Source organism: Amblyomma americanum, chromosome 7, assembly GCF_052857255.1.
Source record: "Amblyomma americanum isolate KBUSLIRL-KWMA chromosome 7, ASM5285725v1, whole genome shotgun sequence".
Taxonomy (NCBI): Eukaryota; Metazoa; Arthropoda; class Arachnida; order Ixodida; family Ixodidae; genus Amblyomma; species Amblyomma americanum.
In genome coordinates, this window is record NC_135503.1 from 10,904,712 (window position 1) to 10,930,648 (window position 25,937).

A 25,937-nucleotide genomic window follows, 5' to 3' on the forward strand; every position below is an offset into this window, starting at 1 on the left:
CAAAAATTTCCACTCCAGAAACCAATGAAAACTGCATGGTGTCAGTTATAATTCCTACCATCAGATGCCACCAGCAGGCAGGCGCAAGTACGGGTTCTTTGAACACCCCATCGAAGAGGATGCCGAACGCAACAACACATGAGCAAGCACGCAATCACCAGGAAAATGTTGTTCGACAACAGCTGTGGCACTGCACTCCGTTTCGAAGCGCGTGCCGGAACACTTCGCATGCTGGTGTATCTCTGATGTTTTGACCCAATGCCATTTATCACAAAGCGCAAGCCATCATGCACCGCACAAGCTGTCGTCTGCTTCCATGGAGGCTACAGCTGCACCATTTCAGCACCGATTACTGAAGAAGTGCAGTTTTCCTGAACTTTTCTAAACTAGACTTGCACAACGACTGCACTTTTTTTAAACGAATGGCGTCGTGCAGACGGCGCCTGCTCATTGGCAGGTCTCCCGGTATTATTGACATTCCCAGGGCTGGCAATGACATTGTGCTCTTGGCTGAGAGCGAGGCACAACTACAAGTGCAAAACACCAGGCTATAATGGGCCTGACCTTCAACCCCCAAAAATCAGCTGTGTTGCATTTCTCGAGCTCGTCTGACGACACTCCTGCAGTGCCCAATGGAGATCCCATACCTCGAGCCACAAAATACCAATACCTTGGGGTGCTCCTAACCACAGAAAGTGACCTACACATGGCTCATGAGAAACGCCTGAAGATGGCATCGACCCATGCAAGCAAAATCTTACGAAGGCAATTCCTTTGGGGTTGCAACTGTTATGTGCCTGTGCGCAGCTGTGGAAATCAGTTCATGTACCAGGGCTGGCTTTCGCAAACACCGGCCCCACATGAGAGTGGCTTGAACGTGGGCAGTGAAAGGTGGGCCATCTAGCACTTGGCTGCCACAGTGATGTAAAGGTAATTCAGGGAGACATGGGCTAGTCGACATTTGAAGCCCGCAAAGCCTACAGCAAAATCTCATATGAAGTGCGCCTCCGCTCCATGGCCGACACCAGGCCTCAGAGGCTGTTCGGGTATGTGTATAAAACTGGCGTTCAGACACAGTAATGTGCTCAAATGCAATCCATGCGCCGGAAATATGGCTTCTTGACACACACCGGCGACGAGGCTGCTGAGTGCAAGAATGCTATACAGACGCGTCAGGTGGAGAACGCCCAGTGGAGTGCGGTTGCGCTAAAAAGACTACCCTGGCACTGTACCAAGCACACAAAGAAGCAATCTATACTAAGTTATATGACAGCTGCATCGGCAGCACGCTGCTGTTTGGGGCATGGGAGGGAGCGTGCCGTGCCGCACACTGGTATATCGCGCCGCTTCGACCCCGCTCCCGACGTACAGGCGGCAATGTGCAAGGCCTGTGAAAGCGAAGAGGAAAAAGCGCAGCACATGCTGCTACAGTGCGAATAACTGCTGCCTCAACCAAGAGATTGCACCACAATGCCGCCGGCACTGGGATTTACACCGGCGGAAGATGATCAATGCAACAGCGCCATATCAGCTACAAAAGCCTGGTTCCGCATGTGGTGCACACTCGTCTGATGCTAACAGCGGTCTGCCTTTTCTTTTCTCAAATTTTCTCAAAATTTTTTACCCCCCCCCCCCTCCACTTTTCTTAATTTCTTCCAGCTAGAGCACAGTCCTGCACACATCTGATACATACATCGTTGAACCTGAAACGAAATCTGTATTTTTTACTCGTAACTAGAACCAGACCAAACTGAACCCAAAATTTTTTTCGGCGTCTTAGAACTGGACCTGACCAAATTGAAGGACCAGTTTCCAAACGGTTTGAGACACATCCAGTCCCACTTTCGATGCAACACAGCATGCCTATAGTTATTTTTTTTTTAGACAAAACCATGTGCTACAGTGCAGGTATTTCAAGCACCAAAATTGCACATAATCCACAAAATCACAAACATGAGTTGGAGACTAAGAAAACAAACTCTGCACATCCAGTGTGTTTCCAGAGGCAATTTGAGAACACTGTCTATCACAATGATTGAAAACCGTTGTTTTTATACAATTTTCCATTTTTAACCAATTTCCAGACAATTTTATTGAAACTGTTCGAACAGCTCCAACTCAAAAAACACTGAGCAAGAAAAGCTTTCCCTTCTGTATGACAGGTATTATTGGCCACAAAAGTTTACGGGATACATGTTCTCTGAAAAAATATTATTGCTGGGTTCCATCGCAGCCCAGCTGCTTGGCGATTTTACTAGCTGGTGGAGCATGCTCATTCCCACACACCTTCAGATATTTCAAGCGATTGGCTAATGTGACTGTTCGAAACAAATTTCTTCCCACATAAGCACATCCCGTAATAAGCAGAAGTATGCCTCTCCGCAGCTGAACCCGAATCCAAAAAACTTCTGGTTCAACAACCTGCTATCACACAACGGGCTTCTGGCTACTTAAAGTGCTTCTCATGATACTGGTCTGCACCTCATAGCAGAGGCTACTCCCCACATAATCTTGCTGAACATTGAAGATCAAAGCACTTCCTCAAGAAACCACACTTTGCTTGGGGACTGGCCAGGAGAAAGAGAGTGAAGAGAAAGTGACGTACGGGGCTTCCACTTTTGATGCATGGCTGTTTCGTATGTCTGGCGCAGGACAATGAAGTCAATGACATCTGGCATGTCGTGGTAGCGAATGTCGAAGGGCTCGCCATCCATCTGGCCACGGTTGGGCTCGATGGGCACCACCCGCAGGCAGCACAAGTGCACCGGGGGACACACTTCGAATGTCACGCCTAGCACACGCAACATTTCTTGCTCCTGCATGTGCATGCACAAGGAAAGCAGTCGGAGTGGTATTCGGCAACTGCGTACAAGTAGCCAGTTCTTCTGTACATGCCTAGGTATGCAATAAACTCATTGCAAACCTTTCACCGAGTCTTTTCTTCCAGAAGAGTTATGAAGATGAAAACAAAGCTTACTAAAAGGTCATTTGAAAATGGCTGCTTTAGGCAGTAATTAAATCCAGACATTTTTTTTATTTGGCCATCATTATTCTCTTTATTTTTATAAATCTTCAAGCATGATAGACATGTTAAAGTCCAAATCCAAGCCTGCGATTTCCAATGAAGATGAAACCTCCTTATTTCAAACTTTTGTATATACTGTCATCTAACGGACCATTCAAAATTCAGGTTCACTAAGGATAATGTTACGAATGCTGCCACTAATGATGTTTGAGAAATTGCTAAAGCCTTCTTGTGCAAGCAACTGGGCTTGTGGCAATGGACACTGTCCTTTTAAACCGAGTGCGTGATAATCACACCCACCTACACAGTCTTCTAAGCACACAGTGAATTGTGGGAGGACCTGAGCAGGTTAAGGGAACCTGATACTGAGGAGGAAAGAATGCCAAGCTGTTGCAAAAGTGCTTTTTTTTATCTTTTTATCATGCAATGCAGACTTCTGATTATTCCTCACTGAATGAGATAAGTTTTATGCTTTTCTGCCACTACCCCTCTGTAATGCTTTTATGCGACTGAGGGAAAATAAGATAAATTTAAAAAGAATGAAAATGAAAAACAAAAATTGCTGCCAAATGCCACCCCGGTGCACAATTTGAGCATGTTCAAGCCGGTGGTTTAGCAGAAAGAAGCATTTTACGAGGCACTCTAAGTGGCTCAACAGTATGTAAAGGGTTCTTCTTTGGCCAACGTGAAGTCCCTGTGGCGCGCACACATTGCATCGGGTGTTCCATTTGAACACCTTTCTGTGCTTGACTGCTGATCAGCTGATGCAAGCTATAGGCTTGGCATGATTAAGATTCTGATTAAAGCCTAGTAAGATTGTAGTGAAAGAGCAGCTAAGATTACTACGTAAAGAAACTGTGACAACTGCAGTCTGTGGATATTGCATAATATGCACGATGATTAAAGTAACACTACTGACAAACACTAGTTTGTCTGTATGAATAGGATACTGCGTTCTAAACACAAAGAGACCAACTTCATTGCAAAATGGAGGCTCATAAGCTAAAAAAACCAAAAAACGAAATGCACGTATCGTTATCACAGACAGATTTCGCAAGCACACTCGATCATGCCATGCCAAATGCAATCCCCCTTCATTTTCTTTCATAAAATTTGTGGCTTTTTCTGAATTGAATAAATATTATTACCCTTAATACCTTTGGGGAAAAAATTTTCTGGCCACGTGACAGCTCTTTTAATTTTTTTTACATGAGTGCAAAAGTAGGTCTCGTTAAAAATTTTACAGAAAATAAATTGTTCCACATTATGCTCGGAAAAGTTATGGATAATGTGGTTGTGGTTTTGGATTGAACAGCAAGAAATTTTCAGTTTTGGTTCATTATTTTAGCCCGAAAAGCATTGTTTTTGTGATTTTTGTTGCAGCAAAAACAACAGCATGGCCAGAAAGAGGCACAGAATCAACTTTTACTGAGAACAATAATTAGATTTTCCCCCAAGAAAGCACACTCCTGCAAGGCAGCTTCCCGCACTTTTGCGTGAAGGTACGCCATCTGAGCATTTCATATAGTTTTTCTTTCCTCAACAAAGCTGCGAAGACCCCTAACAAGATCTGTTGCACAGGACGGCTGCGGTTCTCAGGTCACTGCAAAAGTTCGTCTTAACTGAGCACACGCGAAACAGTTTGTCATAAGCATATTGCTTTTACACTGAATCCTATGAGAAATCCAATCTCACATTGTTCATCTTATCTAAGAATTCGTCTAAACGGGAGTATACTGTATTTCTAAAGAAGGAATAATGGGTAAAAAAAAAAAACCAATATTAAGGAGGAAGGCTGGTCTGGAAAAAAAAAAATTAGTTGATGAAGTCACAGTAACGAAATCTTCAAGAAACGTGCATTTTTGCTTGCAGATTCCAAATATGTGACTCACTTTTCCGTAAAACAAGTCCTTGTGCACTTATTATGTAACTTTTCGCTGAGAGCTTTCAATAAAATTTGCCGCAGGAAACTTGCTAGAACACGTGCCATTGGCTTGTGTTGACATCAAGCTATGCAATAAGAGCAAAATTATTATCCTGCCTATCATGAAAGCTGAGTTACAGGGTTCTGAAGTTGCCACTTCCCAAATGGGAAGAAAAACTTGTATTCGTGATGATTTCAGAATTCTATACCTTGACCCGCTGTGGTAGCTCAGTGGTTAGGGCACTCGGCTACTGATCTGGAGCTCCCAGAGCCCTCCACTGCAGCACCTCTTTTTTCCTTTCTTCTTTCACTCCCTTCTTTATCCCTTCCCTTCCTGAACCGCGCTGTTGGTGTGTTCAGGTGTCCAACTGTCCAATGATATATGAGACAGATACTGTGCCATTTCCTTTCCCAAAAAACCAATTATTATTATTATTATAACTCGCCTTCTATAGCCGGCGGGACGAAATATTATCCTTATTGCATAGCTTGATGTCAAGAGAAGCCAATGTTGAGCAATCTAGCAAGTTCCCTGCAGCAGAATTTATTTCAATCTTTTGGCAAAAAGTTAGACAACATATTGCATAAGTGCACCAGGACTTGTTGGACATCAGATTAAATTGCATATTTGGAATCAGCATGCAAAACTACATGTTCTCTGAAGACTTCATAACTGTGAATTCATTAACAAAATTCATTTCTAAGACCCTCTCCTCATCCCCCCCTTAACGATTTATTGAAGCAAATCAGTAGAAAGTCTGTAGTAAAGGAAAGAAATCTAATGGGAAAGCAGAAGTTTTGTAAAACAGCTGCATGAGAACATGAACGCTTGCAAATCGTCTTGATGAAGAATCCTGCATTTCTTAGCAATTAAAGAGCCTTTTCTAGGATGACAAGATTTACAGATTTCAAACCCATTTGGAAGGAAGAGACCTGCAGTTTGCCACAGTGGGCTGCTACTGACCCTGAGCTGGAGCCGCAGCCAGGGCTGGTCTCTGTCCTTGATGTGGTACGCTCGGCAGCGCTTTACCGCCTGTACGTACGACTGGTGGCCTTGGTGAAAGTAAACCACCTCGTCGCCAATCTGTGGGAAGTAGGGCGTCTTGCGTGGCACCATGTCCATCAGCCACTCTGGATGCCGCATGGCCTTTTCCGAAGCACGCTTTGAGCTTTTTTTGGACGTCTTCTTGCCACTGCTGCCTAATGGCTTGGGCTCCTCCTCGGCTTGAGTCTGCGACGGCTGCCTTTGGCTTGACTTCTTTGGTGGCCGGAAGGAATAGCACAAAGATGGGGAGCATAAGCAAGGAGAACAGTCACAGAGTGAAAAGAACTAGGTGACGATGTGTATAGGTGGAACAAAAGGTAGGCAAGAGGGTGACATGATGGACTACAGTTCTGAACGATGCACATGAGATAGAGAACTAAGGTCAAAGACAGAGAAGTCAAGGTTCAGGAGAGAAGAGAAACAGTGTGGCTTGTGGGGATTCGCGCTGTCTCAAGGGCAGCCTGTGCTGTTCTGTTTCCACACCTGCGAAACCCCGTCCGCTAACGAAGGCCTGGTATGGCTCTGGGCACTGCCTGACCCCCCGCTGGGCCTTACAGTCGCGCGGGGATCCCGGCTGCGCTCCAAGGTGTCGTGCTACTACGCTCTCCTCTGATTGGGCCGCGGGGTGTGTGACGTAGGTGCAAAGTTGTGCTTGCTCCTGGGCCAGTTGCGAGAGCTCGGGGGAGTTCGAGACAGGCGTGCGAAGAGGGCGGAACACAGGCCGGACACAAGCGGCAAGGTACGTGAGCGACCGTTATTTGCTGTCCCCAAGGCCTCTGCCGATGGTCATTCGCGTGCCTTGTCGTATAGGCACCTAACATCACATGCCAAGAGCCTCCTGCACCGCCTTTGCAGAACCTGCGAGCATCCGGCAAAGCCCGCCGAGTAACCGCCGCTGACCTGAGGCAGCTGTGGCTTGCATCAGAGTTTTCCCACCACACCGGTCTGCGCTCGACAACCCGTGTCCGTGCGCGCATCTGCTGCGGCCCGCTGTCGGGTGGCAGTGGACGCCAGGTGCGCACTAGTTGAAAGAGTGCAATGCAGTGCTTGTGTTTGTATTGTAGTTGTCTGCCTAATAAATACGTGTACTGTGAAGGTGCTAGTTCTCTTGGATTGAGAGTGCACGAGCGCGGAAAGAGCAGACCAGACCCCTTTCGGCTCGGTGCTCAACCACGCAGTCCCCGCATGCCCCGGGACATGTAAGGAAGCTTACTTTTGTGCCATGTACTGACCCCGTGCGCGGAGGGACTTAAGGAAGAGCGCACAGGCTATTTAACGAGAAGTGACAGGACCTGCACTACCGTGGAGACAATACTGATGCTTAAAATACTGAAAAACTATGTTAATCCTGGAAATGCCCTGGGGAATTCTACAGAAAGAACTCAAAGCCATGATGATGAAGAAATGAGTAAACATGACGACAAAGTGAATGAAAAGTCCTTGAAAGTCCTGAAAAAAAAAAAAATGCAGCATACATGAAAAGTGAAAAAGACCTGACATCTGAGTGGCACCACCCTGGTGGACACAAAGTGGAAGAGCTTTCTGCTGTGAGGCTAACTGACTCTAACTATGGAACCATCCCATTGCCATGCTACGAGACAAGCCAATCAAGAAAGGTGAATAAAACATGGACAAATCCAAAGCCCAAAAATCGTAGCCAGCTTCTTCAAACTGGGGAAGACAACGAAAGCTTCGCATAAGGCAGCAAGAGGAAATGGCAAGCAGGATATTGCACTGAAATGGCACCACTGAGCCTTTCTAGAGAGGCCTAGCAAAATTAGGCAACCAATGAGGCAAGACAAAAAGTCGACACATGGCACGACCCTTTACACCAATTCATACTAAAAACAGTACCACATGTTGGGCAATGTCGCACAAAGGAACAGACCAGAGGTTACAGATCAAGCAGCCCAAAGCAGAGGAAGTGCTTTGAGGCAATGAGCTAAGGCAAGGAGCAACCAGATTACTGCGATTCAATGTGCAATAGTATTTGGCAATGTTAAAAAAACCAGGTGGGCCAAAATTTGTCCAGTGCCCCTCATTACAGCCTGCATTATAGCCTGCGCATTACAGCCTTGGCACACAAAAATTCATCAATTCAAGCTGCAGCCAAACAGAGGTTATCAGATGCAAGAAACAAAGAAAAGTAAAGGCAGAGAAGAGGCAATCGACAAAGAGTTGTCAGGTGAAGAGAAAGACAACAACCGGCACTGTCTCAGCAAAGAATGAAACCAAGAACACTTTCTTGTAGGACAAATGATGCATGTGATTTGGCACTGCTCTGAGCAGACTTTTTTTTTTTTTTTGGGAGGGGGGGTGTTGAATGTACACTGTTCATTATGATTGTTCAAATAAGAGCAACAATTTGAAAACCAAAATTTACCAAAATTTGAAAAAAAAAAAAAAAAACGGTTCTTAAAGGCCATATAAAATTTTTCAAGTTCCATGTCTGTTTCACAGCGAAACTATGCTTGAAGCCACACAATTTGTGTTATAAATGCATCTTTTGTGGCCAAAAAAATGTCAACAAAGGTGCAAAATGCCTAACTATTGAATTTCACCAAGAGTTAAAATTGAACAGAGTTGTCCTCAGCGTTCCTATAAGGATTGTAGTTAAGATCAGGTGACACAAACCTCACTTACCGGTGGCTGCCTGCTGGTACTAGCACCTGATGATGACGATGAAGGTGTAGGACATGTTCTAGACGGTTTTGCAGGAGGCTTTTTCTTGCGCTGTTTTTTACGAACAAGGTGCTTTTTCTTCCGTGTACGAGGCTTGACTTCAGTGTAGTCTTCATCGCTGTCCTCTACTGCTGCCCTGCTACTCCTTGCTGGACGGCTATTTTCAGCCCTCTCATCGCCATCGGATGAAGGTTCATCATCTACCACATCTTCTTCTCCTTCTTCAGATTCGTCCTCAGAAATAGACTCCAACTCTTCCTTAACCTCGACCTCACCTTCCTCGTCATCATCTTCTGGCCGCTGGACAATCCGCCGTTGTTTCTTGGGACTACTCTTGGGGGCAGCCTTACGTGACTTTGGCTCTTCAACCCAGTCCGAGTAGTCTGAATCACTGCAGCTATAAGAGGCAGAACACCATTTCGGTCATGTATTCAGCAAACCCCAACAAACATACCGCTCAAACACTTCACAATGAACAGTGGTTAGAGAAAAAGGCTTGTATTCACCTTTCGCTTCCTTCAGAACTTTCAGAAAATACAGCGCCTGTGTCAGTTGTGGAACTCATGCTGACATCATCGGGATCCTACGTGGAAAAAGCGAAGATTTTTTGTCAAAACTCAGGCTTTTGTCAAAGCTCCGTTGCCATTTCTGCTCTACACCCAGTTCAATCACTGCACCTGCATCACCCATCTGTCTCCTGTTCCAAAGTTGCTCATGTTCCATCAAGTCCTGGGCACATTCTTTTAATTATGACCTGCAAGCTGTCTGAAGATAAGGCAAAGAAACCTCGCTGCACTACCAACCACAAAAATGAGTACAGCTGAACCTTGCTACAACAAAATTCACGGAATATGCGAGAAATTCTGCTGAAGCAGTAACTTTTGTTGTCATGAGCTCAGCCTGGAACAGCGATAGATTAAACTGGATAGTTCGTGAGCATTTATTTTCATAAATCAAGCAATTTTTGCAGTACTCGCTGAATCGTGAATTCACCTCGCAGATATTGGCAAGCAGCCCTTTCGTACCAACTGCCACAACCCCATCACACACTCCTTGAATCCGTAAGGCGAAATACACCAATCAAGTTAGCAAGCAGTATGAAACACAAGAGAATGAAACATTCTGGCTAAAAACAGCAAACCTAAACTTGCCTCAAAATCATCTCTGGCTAGTCTTGAACCGGGGGCTGTGCGTGCAGACCGTGTCTGGACACCAGAGGGCTTCTTTTTGGCAGCACTTTTGGCACGAGAATTGTTGACACGGCGTCTGCTTGCCAACAGGTTTTCACATACCTGGAAAAAAAAAACAAAAAAAGCTGCAGCTTGCCAACAGGTTTTCACATACCTGGAAAAAAAAAAAAAAAAGCTGCATGAAAAAAATGCCCTGAACTTCCAGAAGAACATGCACAGGTTCACATGAGAGATGCATGGCTCCTCAAAAAACTGGGACCATGGCCTGTACTCTGGAAGCCCAAATGGGTGTGGCTTCAAGTGGGTGCATTCTCTCACTCGAAAGAATGGCAAATGCCAATGCCACTTTCTTAGATTGCATAAATTGAGTAAAAGTGCCCACTGCTTTTATATCAAACACAGATGCCTTAAATACTTTCATATACAATTGTTAAGTACAGCAATTCCTCGTTATAACGAAGTCAGTGGGATGGCGAAAAAATTTGTTATAAGCAGTAATTCAATATAAGCGACCACCCGAGAAAATCTAAAGCAGTCGAGCTTTAATTGCGCTGCAACGGCGAGGAAGTCAAAATACAATGTAATCAGTGAAGCAAAACTTTAATCAGGTGCAAAAAAGGCAGTGGGCTTTGGCCGTTTCAAGTTCTTACCGGGAACGTGCAACCCCTGCTCTAATCTAACCAAGCATTACACGAGGCTGCGGTCGCCGCCCATGCATTGAACCTTCGGGTATTTCGAATCGCGAAGGCAGTGGCGGCTTTCATGAGGGATGGGGGGGAGTCACAGAAATGCTATGGCTCGAGTCTGAGGTTACATTTGTTGTGCTCAAAAAAAAGATTAGCTGCTCATTGTAGGTACAAAGCGCGATTGGAAAATTGAACGGTTTTGCAGTAGGGGCTTCGCGTGATTACAGACAGTTTTTTTTCCCGAGGTGTACAGCTGTGAAGTTTGCAATTGAGTTTTTCGGCGCACCGTTGTAGACGGCACTGTGCTAATTCTACGGTTCGAGTGTCAGTGTTCGCGCAGCGTCGCGTCCGCGCCGTTGACAGATGTCTAGGAACAAAATTCAATGCCCTTACCACGCATTTAGAGTGTTTGTCTTGTTGGATGGTGCAAATCAAGCATGACCGGCTCGCGAAAATCGCCGGGGAAACACCGTGGTTGCGTTGACCCGCCATGTTGACAGCCCGACTCGCCGCTGGCGACGCTCAGACTTTTCGTGTTTTCGGCAAGTCATCGGTCAATTTGCACCGTCAAAAGTGCAACGAAGCTAGGGGCGGTGTTTTATTGCGATGCAGGATGATTATGACGAGCGGCAAGCAAATTTCTAGACCGGCTCCCGCAAAGTCATCTTCCCGATTTGTTAATGTAGCTCCTTGCGTCGAACACAGCAAAGGGCGTGCAACCGGGCAGCAGCTCGACAACCCCGTTGTTCACGCTTGCAAGCGCGACCTATGGGTCACCTTCTCGTCTGAAGTGAAAACTCTCGGAAATGACTCTTGGAAAACTGTCGGAAAGCAAAGCGAAAGCAAAACTTAGTGGTTGGACTTCTAAGAGATGGGGTGGTCAGTTTGTCATCATGCCTGCCATTGCACCTACGTCAGAGATGCGTGAACGGCTCTGCAGCATGAAACTCGGGTTTAAGCAGGGCTATTTCGACAATCTCTTGTTGCGCCGGTCATATCTGGATGCAGCCTCCCTTCGGAAGCTCGTTCGAATTAAGCAGTGCGAGACCCGTAGCATCCGAATTAGCAAGCGTGCAATGCCATATACTGGCATGGACGCTGGCCAGGACCAATAAGGCAGTTCGAATTATCCAGATTTCCAAATTAATTCCAGGGTCGAATTAATGAGCTTTTAATGTACAATTATACCAATGTAATTGCAAGTGCAGTAACTGGAAAGGCAGGCCAGCATTCATCACACAGCCGTCTCATCAAGATATGAACCTCTAACCAATTAGCGCTAACTGAAAGGGCACTTCCAGAATACAGGCCCAGAAGAACAAGACATGCAAAGTAGAATCGGATACTACTGAGCTGACAACTGCTTTACTTAAAGAGCAAGAAGGAAGAGTTCAGAGATTAAAACTCTGTTTAAGTACCTGATTGTCTAAAGCTGAACAGTAAGGCCCCACTTTGAACCTAATGAACATTTGCACCATCTGCTTGTAAAAAGTCAGTTGTTGTTCCTGCCGCATAGTTTGATTCTGATTACTATATATGCGTTCCAATTTTGCTTTATTTTTTTGTCCTATGACATTGATACAAGACTCAAACCCCAACCCCAACCAAAGCCCGAGGTGGTTTAGAAGGTTGGGGCTTTCCTCTTATGACACTTGGTTGGAACTGGAAATATGACCTTTTTTGTGCTACCCAGCCATATGGATATTCACCGAAGATGTTCAATCAAGTCAGTCCTCCACCAATGCACCTCAAATGACCCTCCTTCTACAGCACTTCACATTACGTGCAGTCCTTCCCTAGTTGGTGCTTCTTCCTGACAACATGAATGACTAACCACTTTTGCCTCTAGGCTTTGCCTTCGTCGGTGACTCTCAATATGATACAAGGTTTGCTCCGCCCCTGCCATGAGAGCAGCACGCTGGAGAGAGCCGGCCACCAGCGCAGACTTGGAGGCGCTCCCAAGGAAGCATCGACTCAGCCGAGCAGGCACCACAGTGCTGGTGACCCCACTGCCACTGGCACCACCACTGTTGTTGCTGCTGCTACTGCTGCTGCTGCTGCTGCTGCCAGCACCGGAATCAGACGATGGGCCCGGCTGAGCTACGTCCCGCGACTGCCACTGACCCGAAGATTGCCGCACGCCTTCCACGTCGCCCGTGCGTCGCATGCCAACCCTGCTGTGGTGAGTCCCGGGCGAGTGGCCTGCAAGACACAACACGCTGTAAACATGCTCGCCTGGGCAACGCAGTGCAGCTTTAAATGCACGGCACAGGACAACTCAGGCAAAAAGGCGTGTGCTTTTACATTGCAGAATTTGCTGTCGTTCACAACTATGGTGCAAGTACAGCACAATTTTCTTTCTTGCTCTTTTCTAGCACACAGCCAATTCGAAGCCACCCCGAAAGCATAAAAACACAAATGTGCCGAGAGAGCACATTATCATCTTTCCTGAGAAAATGTACTGGGCTGGAGGGAGTACAAGCCCACTCTACCCAAGTGAAAGCACCAGCGACCAAGCATGCTTCAACCCCTCAAAGAAATAAACCGTGCAAAGTAAAATTAACGAACTGAAATTTGCAGCCCAGTTGCAGTGACCTTACAAGAAAGGAGGCGGTTACTGGGCTGCGCTTCCCCCTTTTTCTTCAAAATCCCCCTCCCCTGCCTTCTCCCAAGAGCCACATATAACTGAAATTAGCAGTCACATCTGCAATAGCTGGACAAGACTGCAGCAGGAATGCATGTACATTTCCTCTCCTCTCCTCACGACACTAAACCTGTTTGACCTTCTGTCCTCACTTATTATAGTGCTGCATAGTTCACCATGCACTCCCTAGAATGAACTGCAATGAGTACTGTATTTGCTCGATTCTAACGTGCATGCACTTTTTTCATAAAAAAATAATCTAAACATGAGATGTGCATTAGAATCGAATATGAAAATGAGACAGCATCAGCAACACCTTATTGTCATTGGTAACATAAATTGACGTTTGCATTTCTTGTGCGTCGATATCACCATATCACCCACCACAGCTGTGGATAACGATAGGCCTGGTGAGCATCTAAAGTGTTCTGTCAGAAAGGCTCAGACCTGGACTTGAGTCTCCATGGAAGCGCTGGCTGCGAAGACTCGCTGAGTTCACTACAACGCCAAGTTGACAAAAAAAAAATTATTCTTGTGTTGAGGGGTAAGCAGCAATCGGGCCACCTCACAAAGTAGAATCTCAGTGATATGAACATGGTTGATATGAAATCATAAAATTCCCCGGCCATATTGCATTGTGCACAATGTGCAGAATTCTGAATGTCACGATCTCTCTCCAGCGTAATGTCGGATGATATGAACACGCGAGCCGCGATCACACCTTCGAGCACTAAGCACGGCCCTCACATCGTCGAGTCACAATCGTTAATCGCGCGGTACGCACCGTGAGCAGTGAGCGGCGGTGTGCGGCCCTCACATCGCCTAAATCGCGATCGCTAATCGCATGGTACGCACCGCGAGCAGTGAGTGGCGGTGCGCAGCCTTCACATCGCCAAAATCGAAATCGGTAAACGCGCGGTACGCATCACGAATAGTGAGCGGCAGTGCGCGGGCCTCACATCGCTGAAATTGCAATTGCTAATCGTGCGGTACGCACTGTGAGTAGTATGGTCGCACAGCCATGAATAAATCCCATCAGCCATAAACAGATCTGCATGCACGCTTTTTGTATGCTACTGCATATGAATATTGTTCGTTTGGATGGTACAAAATTTCGGATGATGCAAATTTTGTCGTGACCCTGTGAGATTCATATCACCGAGATTCTACTGTATGTGTTAAGTTCCTGAAACTCGAGCACGATTGGTGCAAGCAAAGAGAGAGGATTCTTGACAATAAGTAGACTCTGAAGCGTTTTAACAGGCCAAAACAGGCCGGCGGTTTCCGGACAAGCCAAGCAACACGACGAAGTGTACCTCACTGCAAGACTTAGCAGGATGGGTGAGATGAGTGGTGCACGATCCTGTCTGCCATGGTCTACAAGGCCTTCAAGTATGAAATATCAAATGCCATGGATGGCACCGAGGATGAACTGCTTTGGGCTGTTAAGAGCGACAAGAAGGCTTAAGGGGGGGATGAGGGTCTTAAAACTATCTTTTTTATTTATGGCTAGAACCTCATGAAATTTTGCACACAGATGCGTTTAGTTATTGTGATTCCAAAAATGTAATCATAATTGAGCTGATGGTCTTAGATAAAAAGTTATCTTATAAAGTCTAGAGCATAATTCAGTAATTTCTTACGCAGTTTTAATGAACTTTCTCACTGCATTTTGTTGCTTTTAATTGCATGAATTGACAGCCCGAGTTCCCATACCCGATGACATTCTTCGTTTTTCTCTAAAGGCATGTCATCCTGATATATCATGTCGAGTAAAAGGTCACAGTATTTGACACTGCAACCCATTAAAGGGGCTCTGAAAGAGGCTCTAATAAAGTTGCGGTATGCCTGGGATGTTAAAGCCCGCCACTTCACAAATATTGTCCAGGAAGAATTTTTTAATGCGCTTTGTAGATGCTGCATTATCTGTAGTCAAAATCTGAATTTCAGCGTCTTCACGCCTTTGCCTCTGCTCTCGTCACTTTTTGAACGCTGGAAGGTCGGCGCTCCTCTCCGCCAGCCCCACCTTTGGGGGAGAGCTTCCTAGCCCACCGGAGCTATGCGGCTTATTGGCCGTGACCTTGGTAGCTGCCCAACGTTTGAAAGAATCTCAACATGAATACATAGATGGGAGCGACGGAGGAGGGTGCGGGCATGAAAAAGTCGCCAGGAAGGGCTCGCCAACTTTCGCGCGACTGTGGGTTCTCTGCTGCTTGTAGAAGTGTACTATTTGGCTCAGGTGTTCATGACAACACAATGCAGTGATTGAGCGAGTTAACGTCCTCTCCTCGGAAGGCATTTCAGAGCCCCTTTAAGTTAATTGCGAAATGCTATTTATGCGTGGCTTAAACAAAAAAAGTAAGGATGTCATCATCAGATACCTTATTTCTCTCCGAAGAAAATGGTACCAAGGTAATTTTTGTGAGACAAAATGAAGTCATCAAAATCCTGCGCAGGGCTGAGGAGATGGATCAAAAATATGAAACTGAGAAAACTGCATTTGAAGTTTGCCATGTTACAAGATGAATGGACGGTAGCTTCACTGTGACATTTCCCACCAAAAATGACGTCCTTCCCGTTTTCAAAACTGCCTTCGGATTATAGATATGTCAACTAAAACTGAAGATATCGCAGACAACCCAAGGTCAAGAAGGCACATGCCATTAGAAATTCAGCAAAATTTGTGAACTTGAAATCTAGCCAAGACAGTGGCAATACTTTGTTAGTGTCTTGCCAGTTATTGTATGAGGGCTGCAAAAGCTCAGTAACTAAACAGTTCTCATCCATGACGACGATGATTTGCACCTGTCCCGGGCTGCAGTCTAGAGTGGTTCATGCTGGTGATCTGCACCTGTCCGTGGCTGTAGTCTGGAGACCTGTCTCCACTGTGCCTCCTAGAGAGACTTTTTTTTTGTCTGCATTACAGCTAAGGCGGCTATTGTTTTCTTCTTCAGCCTTCTCTGGTCCTTTTCAAGGCTGCAACGAAGGAGGTTGCAGCCTGCAGTGTAGCCGAGGCTGCGTTGCCGACTTTGCATCCATTCCGCACTTGATCATGTCTCGGTGTTCCGTGCACGCGGCGCATCTCCTCCGCTGTGTAAACTCCGTGTCGTGTTGATAAAACGTGCTGGGACCGGGCCTGGATTCTGGAGCAAGTTGATCAGGCGCTGGGGCAGGCGACGCTAGCCAAGGCTCCGAACCACTCAGAACAATCCTCATCCGGCACGGTCAACATCGTGCAGCCGACGAGGCAGGCGACGCTCTCTGTAATTTCGAACAATCCTCATCCGGCATGAATGTCGGGTATGCGATGAGGCAGGCGACGCGCGCTGCAACTTCGAACAATCATCCGGCATGGTCGAACGTACAGACTTCGAACCAGCCTTTGCGTTGGGCAGGCGACGCTTTCTCCCGCACGTAGACGAGTCGTCTTCTTCAAACTTAAGCCTCCCGGGAACAGCTACTTTGTACTGACAAACTATGCGACCATGCGATGTAGGAAAGAAGAAACCGCAAAAAAGATCTCGAGAAACTTCACTAAGCAAGCACTGCGCAAAAACAGACGCGGTCAAACGCGCAAAACGGGAACCATGACGACGCAAAAAAAAAAAGAAGATCAAAATGGTGCGCGGTCGCATCGACTAATGGTAGGCCTCAAACGAGAGGCCCCTCTTGCGCGCGCGCCCTCCAGCCAATTAGCGGCCAAGAAAAGGCCTCCGGAAAACTGGCTACTGCGGTCGTTCTCATTGAGCGAAGCCATTTTTAAATGCAGCAAAATGCGCACTAAGAAACAAGCTTTGAAATGAGCCCAAGATGGCGCCGATCAGCCGGATGCTTCGCCCGTGGCATGCACTAGAAGTTCGAACAAATTTTGCACATTTCGGGGCATTTCGTGGCTCCTGTGATGATGTGAAAGTAGATTTTGCCGTATTTCCCGGTCGAATTCAGCGTTAATATATTGAGGGCAAGTGCTCGAAGGTACAAACATTTCGAAAATGCGTTTTCCTCAAAACTGATTTTTTTGGCAATTTTTGGCCGTTCTTAGAGCCGCATTCCCCCTTATAGCAGCGACAATAACAGATGATTTGGCCAGCCAGATAGGGAAATGTGAGTGAGGCGGTGTAGCTGTTTACCTCATTACGGTCAGTGCGGTTGAAATAAAGATTCGTTGTTCCAAATGAGAACATTCATTTCTTTATGAAAGCAAGAAAATCTGGTGCATTTTATAATCAAAGGCAGTCCACTTTTTTTTTCTCACTGTGAAAGACGGGTGTGCATTAGAGTAGACGGTGTGTTAGAGCTGAGTTAATATGATAGGTACAGCTGCTCAGCAGCAACCAGTGAGCTGCAATGAGGGGTGCTCCTGACAACCGTTAGCATTCCTCTCAAAGGAATACCTACTCGATGGCAGCCGGTGCTGTGCCCGTGGTGGGGACTGCCTTCCAGCTGCTAGCATGTGGTCCTGCTCTTGCTGTAAGCGCTCAATCATCTCATCAATGACGGGTCGATCCTCCGCTGCCTCGTCTTCTGCAGGACGGACAGGCTCCAGGATCTCAGCCTCCCCTGCACCGACAAAGCAAACCCTGCTGTTCGCTCATCAACACTTCATACGGACACATGCCTCAGTTTTCAAAAACTGCATACCTCAGCAGCACAAGAGCAAGAGGTAGAGGGCTCAATGCAAGAACACACACACACTAAAGGCAGAACACTAAAACTAGCCGAAAAGCTAGGCAAGCACACCAAGGTCATTACAAGTAGCAGCTATGTTTCCCAATGCTCATTCCAAGCCTAAACTTTGCACACAGTTAAAAACAACCACTCTCCTGTCACTACACTTGAATCCTGCCACGAAGAAATCTGCAACAAATGATGGCGAATCAAACCCTATCGATAATAAGTTGCAGCTGTGGCTTAACATTATTTTATGCCACAGATAGTTTCTTCAGTTAACTACCCATCCAATGCAAGGAAGGATGTTTTACGCCAGCATGAACACCCTTTAATAAGATTTAAGAAAAAAGACATTAAAGAAGTCTTAGAATTGCGAGCATCCGTCCGGCAGCTGGCAAGATATGCATCCAGGCAAGGGAGACATTAGCCCACCGTTGGCTAGCACGGCCACGTAAGGGATGAGCTGAGAGTCGTGGCAGCGCTCCCGGCCCGGAACAAGTCTCTGCAGGGCCGGTGGGTATGGGTTGCCGTCAATGTCCACCAGAAAGGGGGGCGGCATCAGGTGCGGAGCACACTGTGTCTGCTCGTCCAGCACATGTTGCTGAGCGTCCCGGATCAGCGGCCGGTAGTCAGTGTGGAAGAACTGCTCATCAGGAACCTGCAGACCATGAAGCAGCACAAAAAAATGGCACTTTTTCAAGCCACAGGATGCGTCACAGTGGTTATGACATTTGGCTGCCGAGAGCAAGGCTGCAGTGTCAAGTCCTGGCTACAAAAATTTTTCTAATATCATAGTCACAACTACGAAATTTTCAGGGAATATGTTTTTGTGTGCTGATACCGAATATGCCAATTAATTTTATGTACAAATAGTGCCTATGCACTTATGTAATACATTATGTAACTTTCTGTCGAGAGTTCTAAGAATTTTTACAGCAAGGAACTTGCGAAAATGCATGACATTACTTTTTTGTGACATCACAGACTGCAATAAGGGTAAGATAATCATTCTGCCTATCAAAGAACTTGAGTAACGAGTTTTGAAATTACCATCTCAGAAACACCAATACAAACTTTTCTTCCTGTTTCTGAAAACTCCATAACTCTTCTACGATAGGCAGGATGATAATAATGCAGTTATTATATTCGTTGAAGTCAGGACAAACCAATGGCATGCATTTCAGCAGGTTTCCAGCAGCCAAATTTCTTAAAAGCTCTTGACAAAAAACTTGCACAACACATTAGGCAAGTAAGCAAAGACTTGTTTTACATGAAATTAGCTGACACAATCACAATCAGCACACAAAAATAGATGCTCCATGAACAGTTCAGAGATGTGACTCCATTTGCAGTTCCTCTCTCAATTCTTTTGCCCCTCCCTCACAGTGAATGATTGGACGCTTCTAGAAGATGGCTCACAATAGAGATTCCACAGCATTTGAGGTCAATCTGAAACCTGCAAAATGCTTCAAGGACAAAATTAATTAATTTATTTATTTATTCCCTCCAGGCTTACAGGAAGCATTATAGGGGGAGGGGCTTGAGTATTTGATTATATCGAATAAAGACAAACAAAGATGAAGAACATAATTACACAGGGAAAAATACAGCCAAAAACAACAACAACAACAACAAAAATACAGCATTCACTTGGATACAACACAGCTACAAGGAAATGTTGCACGGATCAATCAAAAGGGCTGCCCAGCCCTATGGCTGAGCTAGGGCACCTGTTAACTCTAACTATCCCCTCCCTGACTATCATCAGCATTGCTTCAAAATTGGGCATGATGGAATAATAGTCAGAAGGGTTAAAAGCAAAAATAGTCACCTTCTTGTATGGGTCTCCTGAACCGTATCCAAATATGCTGATGTGTCCATGAGAGTCAGTAGAGGCAAACAGAAGGCCGTCTGGAGAAAACTTGCAGTCAAACACTGCTCCATGTCCCTGCCCTTCAATCTAGAGAGAAAAGCGCCGTGGTGATGGTCAGGCCTGTACTCTGTAAACGTTTACACATGGAGCAGAAAGCACAATAGCACGCTATCCGAACACGTAAGCCCCACAAGATGAGGTACACTTTATGGCAATTACCAGACTACCAGTTTCAAAATTGCATGAAAGTTTGAAGATACAAACTGCAAATGCTTACTGCATTCAAAGAAACTTTAGTGCACGATCCTCCTGTGGTACAAAATTTTCTCTAAATAATGCAGCAGAACGTTATAGTGCATACTCGGGGGATGATTAAAGAGGTTGGCATACGCGCGGCCGTACACAGAGAACAGTCAGCATTAAAATTAAAGGTGGTCATGCCTGGCACTGAACACGATTAGCTAGTGAGTTCCTACCGCATTGTCAAATATGAAATGATGCTTGCATGCTTTCAGAGAGCAACAGCTGCAATGATGCCAGACTACATTAGACATCTTTGCAAGCGTTCTCAATTTACACATTTCTTAGACAATTCCCATGTATGACACAAGACAAATACCATCCCCAATGCTCTTTACAAGACCATGCTCTATGGCAGAACCCTTCACTTCCCTGGAGTGCTTACTGGGGTTCCTCGAGCATCTAAATCCATGCTAAGAGGATTCTGGTGTGGGCTAGTTGGTTCATACTTTCTACGAAAAAGATTAACACAGTGCAACAGAACGAGAACAAGGTTTACCAGATTCCCCTCACGTGTGGTAAAGTACACATCGGCCAGATCGGATGCTGTTTCAATGAGAGAGCAAGCGAACACTTCCTCAACATAAAAAACAAGTCTGAGAGCCACATGGCAGTTCACTGCAATCAACCCCAGCATGAATGTCGGCCTGTTATCAGACACTAAATTTCTGGCAACAGCAAGGAGTAAAATAAGAAGGGAAGTTACTGAAGGTTTTTTGATTGAAAAGGCTGGGGACGTGCGCATCAGCAGCCGTTCTGTCTGTCTACACGAGAAAGAAAGGTCCTTCTTGGAACGGGCGTGATTCTCGTGTTTTAACCAAATCTAGGCATCCTGGGAAAATGTTTTGCCTTGCACCTCGCCTCATTGTCTTTTAGAGTAAAGTCCGTTAATTCGAACTTGAAGGGGACCGGAAAATTGTTCGAATCGAGCGAAGTTTGAATTATTGAATGGGCGCTATCGTGGTTCGATAATTCTAAATTCGCTTAATGCGAACAATTTTCCGGCCCCTGTCAAGTTCGAATTAATAAGCTTTTACTACATTTCTAATTCTTACTTCCTTCCCAAGCTGGGAAGCCAAATACATTTGGAGGAAGTTGCAGCTGTAATCCTCAAGCTTTTCTGTATTTTCACAAGGCATCTGGTGCCCGAAGATAATTTTGGCTCCAGGGTCTGCAGGGACATAATTAAAAGGCATCAGCCCAGCTCACCATGTTGAAGAAGCTTCGAACAGAGCATCCTGCCACCAGATCCCAGATGATGATGCGACCATCATGCCCACCACTGAGAAGGATTCTGCTGTCCTCCGGATGACACTCGAGGACAAAGGCTTCATCCTCATGTCCCTGTAATTGATACAAAAAACAATTTTCACTCCATGAACGACACGGTGACTTAACACCGAAACTGTGGTGTGTGCTTGAACATGGAACTTGCCTTTTTGTTTTTTAGGTGCACAGGACTCACTGATTTGCATAACTGCTGTCACCTATTGCAGTCAACACAAGCTATGTCTCTAGCAGAATGTGGAGTGTTTCTCAAGTGGAACAGCAGTCATGTTGCCTAACTTGAAAGGCCATGGAACGTGCAGTGTATCATGTAGACAGCTGAAAATCACTAGAATGGTAGCTAAGAACATGTGCAACGTTTAGTATATTTTAATTTTTTTGTCATCAACTTCTGGCCCAGTGCAGTGGCTTATTTTTGTTTTACTTATATTTTTCTTATTACCAGCATATTAAAACAAGTTTTCGAAAATTTTTGCAAACATAACAGTGGCATTTTTTTTTCATTCGGAAAAGTAATCAATAAGCTACAGTTTGATATATTACAATATGCAGTGCATTTAACACTTCTTAAAGAAATAATTTTCATTTTAAAACACTCAGAATAGGTCATTTTTTCACAGTAAGGAAAGAGTTAACTTCAGAGGGAAAGATAGCATATGCATAATGCGAGCAAACAAGGTATTAAACCATTCAGGCATGCTTCTTAGCTGTCATTTGTGAAATTATGAGGTCGTGGATTCAGATCCCACCAGCGGCATGTGGTTGTTTTTCTTCTTTCTAATCAATCATCTTTAAAATAAGTACCTCATTAATCTCCCATTAATGAACACCACAAATTAAAAAAAATCCCCTATGCTCCTTGGTTTCGATGACTTAGCTTCCGTCATATATTTATTCATTAAGACAGAAATGGAAAATTATAAGCTAATATACCAGCACTGGTGTGACTAGTATGAAAATATCACATGTCATTCTGAACATATTAGTTTCAGGAAGCTGGCTTAGTCAATGGCATATGCAGTTAGCTATGCAGTTAGAAAAACGCTTCTATCATAAGCAAGGCAGCAATGTGGGCTAGTTGGTTGTACATTTGGTGTGAATAACATGCTACACACTAACAAAAAACGACAACTGGAAGTGAGGAGTTGCATCTAATCAAGAAACGAAGGAGCGTGCGACACAGCCGTGGCAATGAATTGATTGTTACAGCATGTGCATGAAATGTATTTATGTACCCTCGCACCAGAATAAATCTCAGTTGTTAGTGCGCGCTTGTCCTGTGTCCCCTGTTCCAGTTGTCGTTTTTGTTAGTGTGTAGCGCGCTATTCACCCCAAAATCTTCTATCATAGTGACTACCAGACGAAATTTGCGCAGCAAAGCTCTTAAAATGACATCATAGATGTCGCCAATAACCACATTGGAACTGCAGGGCACATACACAACCACAAAAGAAGTGCCTTTTTTGTAAAAACAAAATGCACCTGAATGTGCACTCTTTAATCTCATTATGGAAGGAAATCAGCAATTTATGAAATCGTCCGAGTCCCATCAAAGACCAAGCCCTTCCACCCCCAAAAAGCTGAGGCTTTACTTCTGAAATCACGTGGACTACTCACCAAAAGGACATGCTTCAGCTTGCCCGTGTGCGAGTCCCAGACTTTGATGGAGTGGTCGTTGACTGCAGTCACCACAAGGTGGTCGTCCTGGTTCCATCCGACCATGGTCACCTTTAACCTCTGCTTGGGGTCCTCCTCCAGCTGTTCTTCAGATCTGTGATGGATGAGAGGTCACCCATTGCAGCACTGTTGCACCAGTGATGCACTGATCCTACTTACTCAGCAACCGCCTGAAATCTCTTCAAACAAAAATTAAGGATGCTAAAAAAGCCTTTCCAGTTTATCAGCACCTTCGTTTACCATATTTACTTGCGTAACTTGCACTTTCTTTTCTTTACATTAAGGCTTCAACAAGAGGGATGCAAATTATAAGGCTTCATGAACACATCCTATATATATATATAAAAAAAACCTCTACAAATGTCGTAACGCGCAATATAGTATATCGTATGTTGTCACCTGTATGTTGGCCCCTCAACTAGCACCCCTCGCTGGCCAGAAAAAGGCAGCCTCAGAACATAGGTAGCACAGCCTCTCCCAGTCCATCCCATGTTATGTAGTTCCCAGCGGGATGGCATGATAACGTGAACACAGCTCAAAGCAATAAATGTGCAACGATACAGTTTGCAAAGCCAGCAGTCTGAGCCAATTGGGAGATAACAGGTCATAATTCGGCACCCTCGTAAGCAGTCCGGCTGAGTAGTGGCAAACCGAACAACAAACGGCTCAACAGTTTCGAATTCCACCGTGTGCCTGCATTACTGGGAGTTTGCTCTCGCAACTGTTTGTACGAAAAAGCGACTACCAGCATGAGCGAACTGGTAAACAGCACACAGCGACGCGGCCGCACTGATCTAATGCGACTGCACCAACCTTCTTAAGCCTGCCTTTTGCACACCCAACGGTCTGGCTCAGCAGGGAGCGTAAAATGTGCAGGCAAATATATATATATTTTTAAACCCGGGTAATACAATACAGGTGTGCAAATTATGTGAGGGCGCAACCTACGTGAGTAAATATAATATTCAGAATGTGCAACATGTGCTACAGCAGTGTTTTGCTCAGGTGACAAAGCATGCCAGAAATGTGCAAACTGAATGCTTGGTGGCAGTGCACGCAGAAACCACAGCTCACAAAAACAGAGACAACTCAACACTACTGCTCTATTAGTCAATTGTGCAAAAGTCGCCCAGTTGTAGCTTAGGAAAATATAAAGGAGCACCTCAGAAATTCTGCTCTCACTTGCAAGTACTTCACCAGTGAAGTGAGAACTCCAGCTTCGAAGAAAGGAATTATTTTTGCTGTGAACAGTTAAATATAAAATTAGGCAACTTCAGACCTGTTGTTCCCTTTCAGCATCAATTCAAATTTACTTACTTGCTGCCAAGGTTTCACAAAGTGCTTTATATGCACCAGCTTAGCCTACAACTCTTATAAACTTTCCAGCCAGCTGAACACAGCTTATCCCCATGCCGTTGGAAGACACGACATGGGGGGAAAAAAAGCAAAAGGCCTCCCAGCGTAACCTAATTATGGACGACCAGTAGTACTGAACCTGATGTTATTTCTTTCAAAAACATTACACAAAAGAAAAGAGAAATGAACACGCTGGCATCTGCTCCTTAACGGGGCCTAATGCACGCCGGCTCCAGACAGAAGGAGAAACAAAGTGAATGCACAGGAAAAAAGAAGGAGCAGCAAAAGGGGAGAAACGGAACAACCAAAGCACACTGCACACTTTACACAACACCACTTGAAGCATAAATACCCCACAAAGATTTTTTTTTATAAATGTCACAAAAATAACTAGTGTTAACATGAACCATAGGCAAGCATAAGGCAGCACATTGGGACCTACCCAACCAACTTGGTGGCCATCCGAAGGGTGGTCGACCTCCACTGCTGTCGCTCGTAGGTCCAAACGTTGGCTGTGCCGTCCTTGGAGCCACTCACAAATCGGCAGCTATGGTTGGCAAACTGCAAGCTGTCCACTTGGTCCTGACCAGAACGGAGAGAGTAAAGTTCACTTCCTAGCAATGTGTGTTGAGCATAAAAGCCGCACAAAATGCACCCTGCTCCACTATTTCTCCTTGCTGTCCAATAACACGCTGATTAGATGCATGCACGCATGTATTATACATGCACCGAATCCAGATTTCAACTTTAGGCATTTCTATGCCTAGCATTACTGTTCTGCAACACTAGCACCAAAATAATGCATGCTAGTTCTTATGGGAGGCAACAGATCTAAAAGGCAGGCTTGGCAATTTGTCACATACATGTTAAAAGGAAAAAGAAAAGTTCAACACAAGTTGGTAGCGACTTCTCTTTCTTCCCATCTTTTTTGAGAAACAATCAGCCGACAAGCTGAGTTTGTAATAGCTCTCCCATTCATGTTGTCTATTAGAACTGCAACTTTCTGTCTTAGTGAATAGGCATAACTGTGTAATTACTGTAATCATACCAATCATGGTTTCAGTCTCCATGTGCCATACTGACTACTGTAAAAGAGTCACTGTTAGCACCTATGACCAGGCCATGGTGTGATGGTGTGAACTGCATATATTTTTGCGGAAAAAGCAAAAAACCATGCTCTTGCTATCATAATAAGTGACAACCAAAAGTCATGCTGTGTTGTATTATGAGCATCTTACCGCATGTGCCTCAAGTTCGGCAATCCGCTCTGGGCCTGTCGGGGCCAGGACATGGTAGACTCGAACAAAGTGGTCCGTACTACCGGTAGCCAAAAACGCCCCACCTGTTGGTAGTTTTCAAAGAGGCAATCAACACCTGATGCTGAGTACCATTGGAGCATAAGTTACAGGGTTGAAACTATGCTCAGCAAAGAAGTGCTTGCCACTATGGCAAAAATGCATCCATACCTGGACTGAATGATGAACAGATCATCTGTGAGCCCGCACGGTTTCTCTCTGTGAACTTCAGAGGCTTGGGACTGCAAACATCACAAGGCCACCATGCAAGGAACAATGACG

The 25,937-nt window shown here is 45.3% G+C and overlaps 2 protein-coding genes across 3 annotated transcripts in view; one reads left to right on the plus strand and one right to left on the minus strand.

The window, feature by feature from the left end:
- Positions 1–25,937, minus strand: part of BRWD3 (bromodomain and WD repeat-containing protein) — a 61,377-nt gene that overhangs the window by 22,215 nt on the left and 13,225 nt on the right. Inside the window, exons 10-23 of one of the 2 annotated variants that reach the window (XM_077631149.1) lie at positions 25,827–25,897; positions 25,599–25,702; positions 24,803–24,942; positions 22,945–23,098; positions 21,250–21,384; positions 19,699–19,827; positions 18,300–18,525; positions 17,595–17,756; positions 12,387–12,754; positions 9,828–9,968; positions 9,183–9,259; positions 8,638–9,073; positions 5,914–6,207; positions 2,606–2,816 (exon numbers count right to left, since the gene is read on the minus strand). In XM_077631149.1, the coding sequence (XP_077487275.1) occupies positions 2,606–2,816; positions 5,914–6,207; positions 8,638–9,073; positions 9,183–9,259; positions 9,828–9,968; positions 12,387–12,754; positions 17,595–17,756; positions 18,300–18,525; positions 19,699–19,827; positions 21,250–21,384; positions 22,945–23,098; positions 24,803–24,942; positions 25,599–25,702; positions 25,827–25,897 (2,648 nt within the window). Of the gene's footprint in view, positions 1–2,605; positions 2,817–5,913; positions 6,208–8,628; positions 9,074–9,182; positions 9,260–9,827; positions 9,969–12,386; positions 12,755–17,594; positions 17,757–18,299; positions 18,526–19,698; positions 19,828–21,249; positions 21,385–22,944; positions 23,099–24,802; positions 24,943–25,598; positions 25,703–25,826; positions 25,898–25,937 lie in introns of both variants that reach the window. The other variant, XM_077631148.1, reaches the window with a different exon arrangement.
- Positions 1–25,937, plus strand: part of RpL24 (ribosomal protein L24) — a 304,226-nt gene that overhangs the window by 1,402 nt on the left and 276,887 nt on the right. The window lies entirely within an intron of this gene.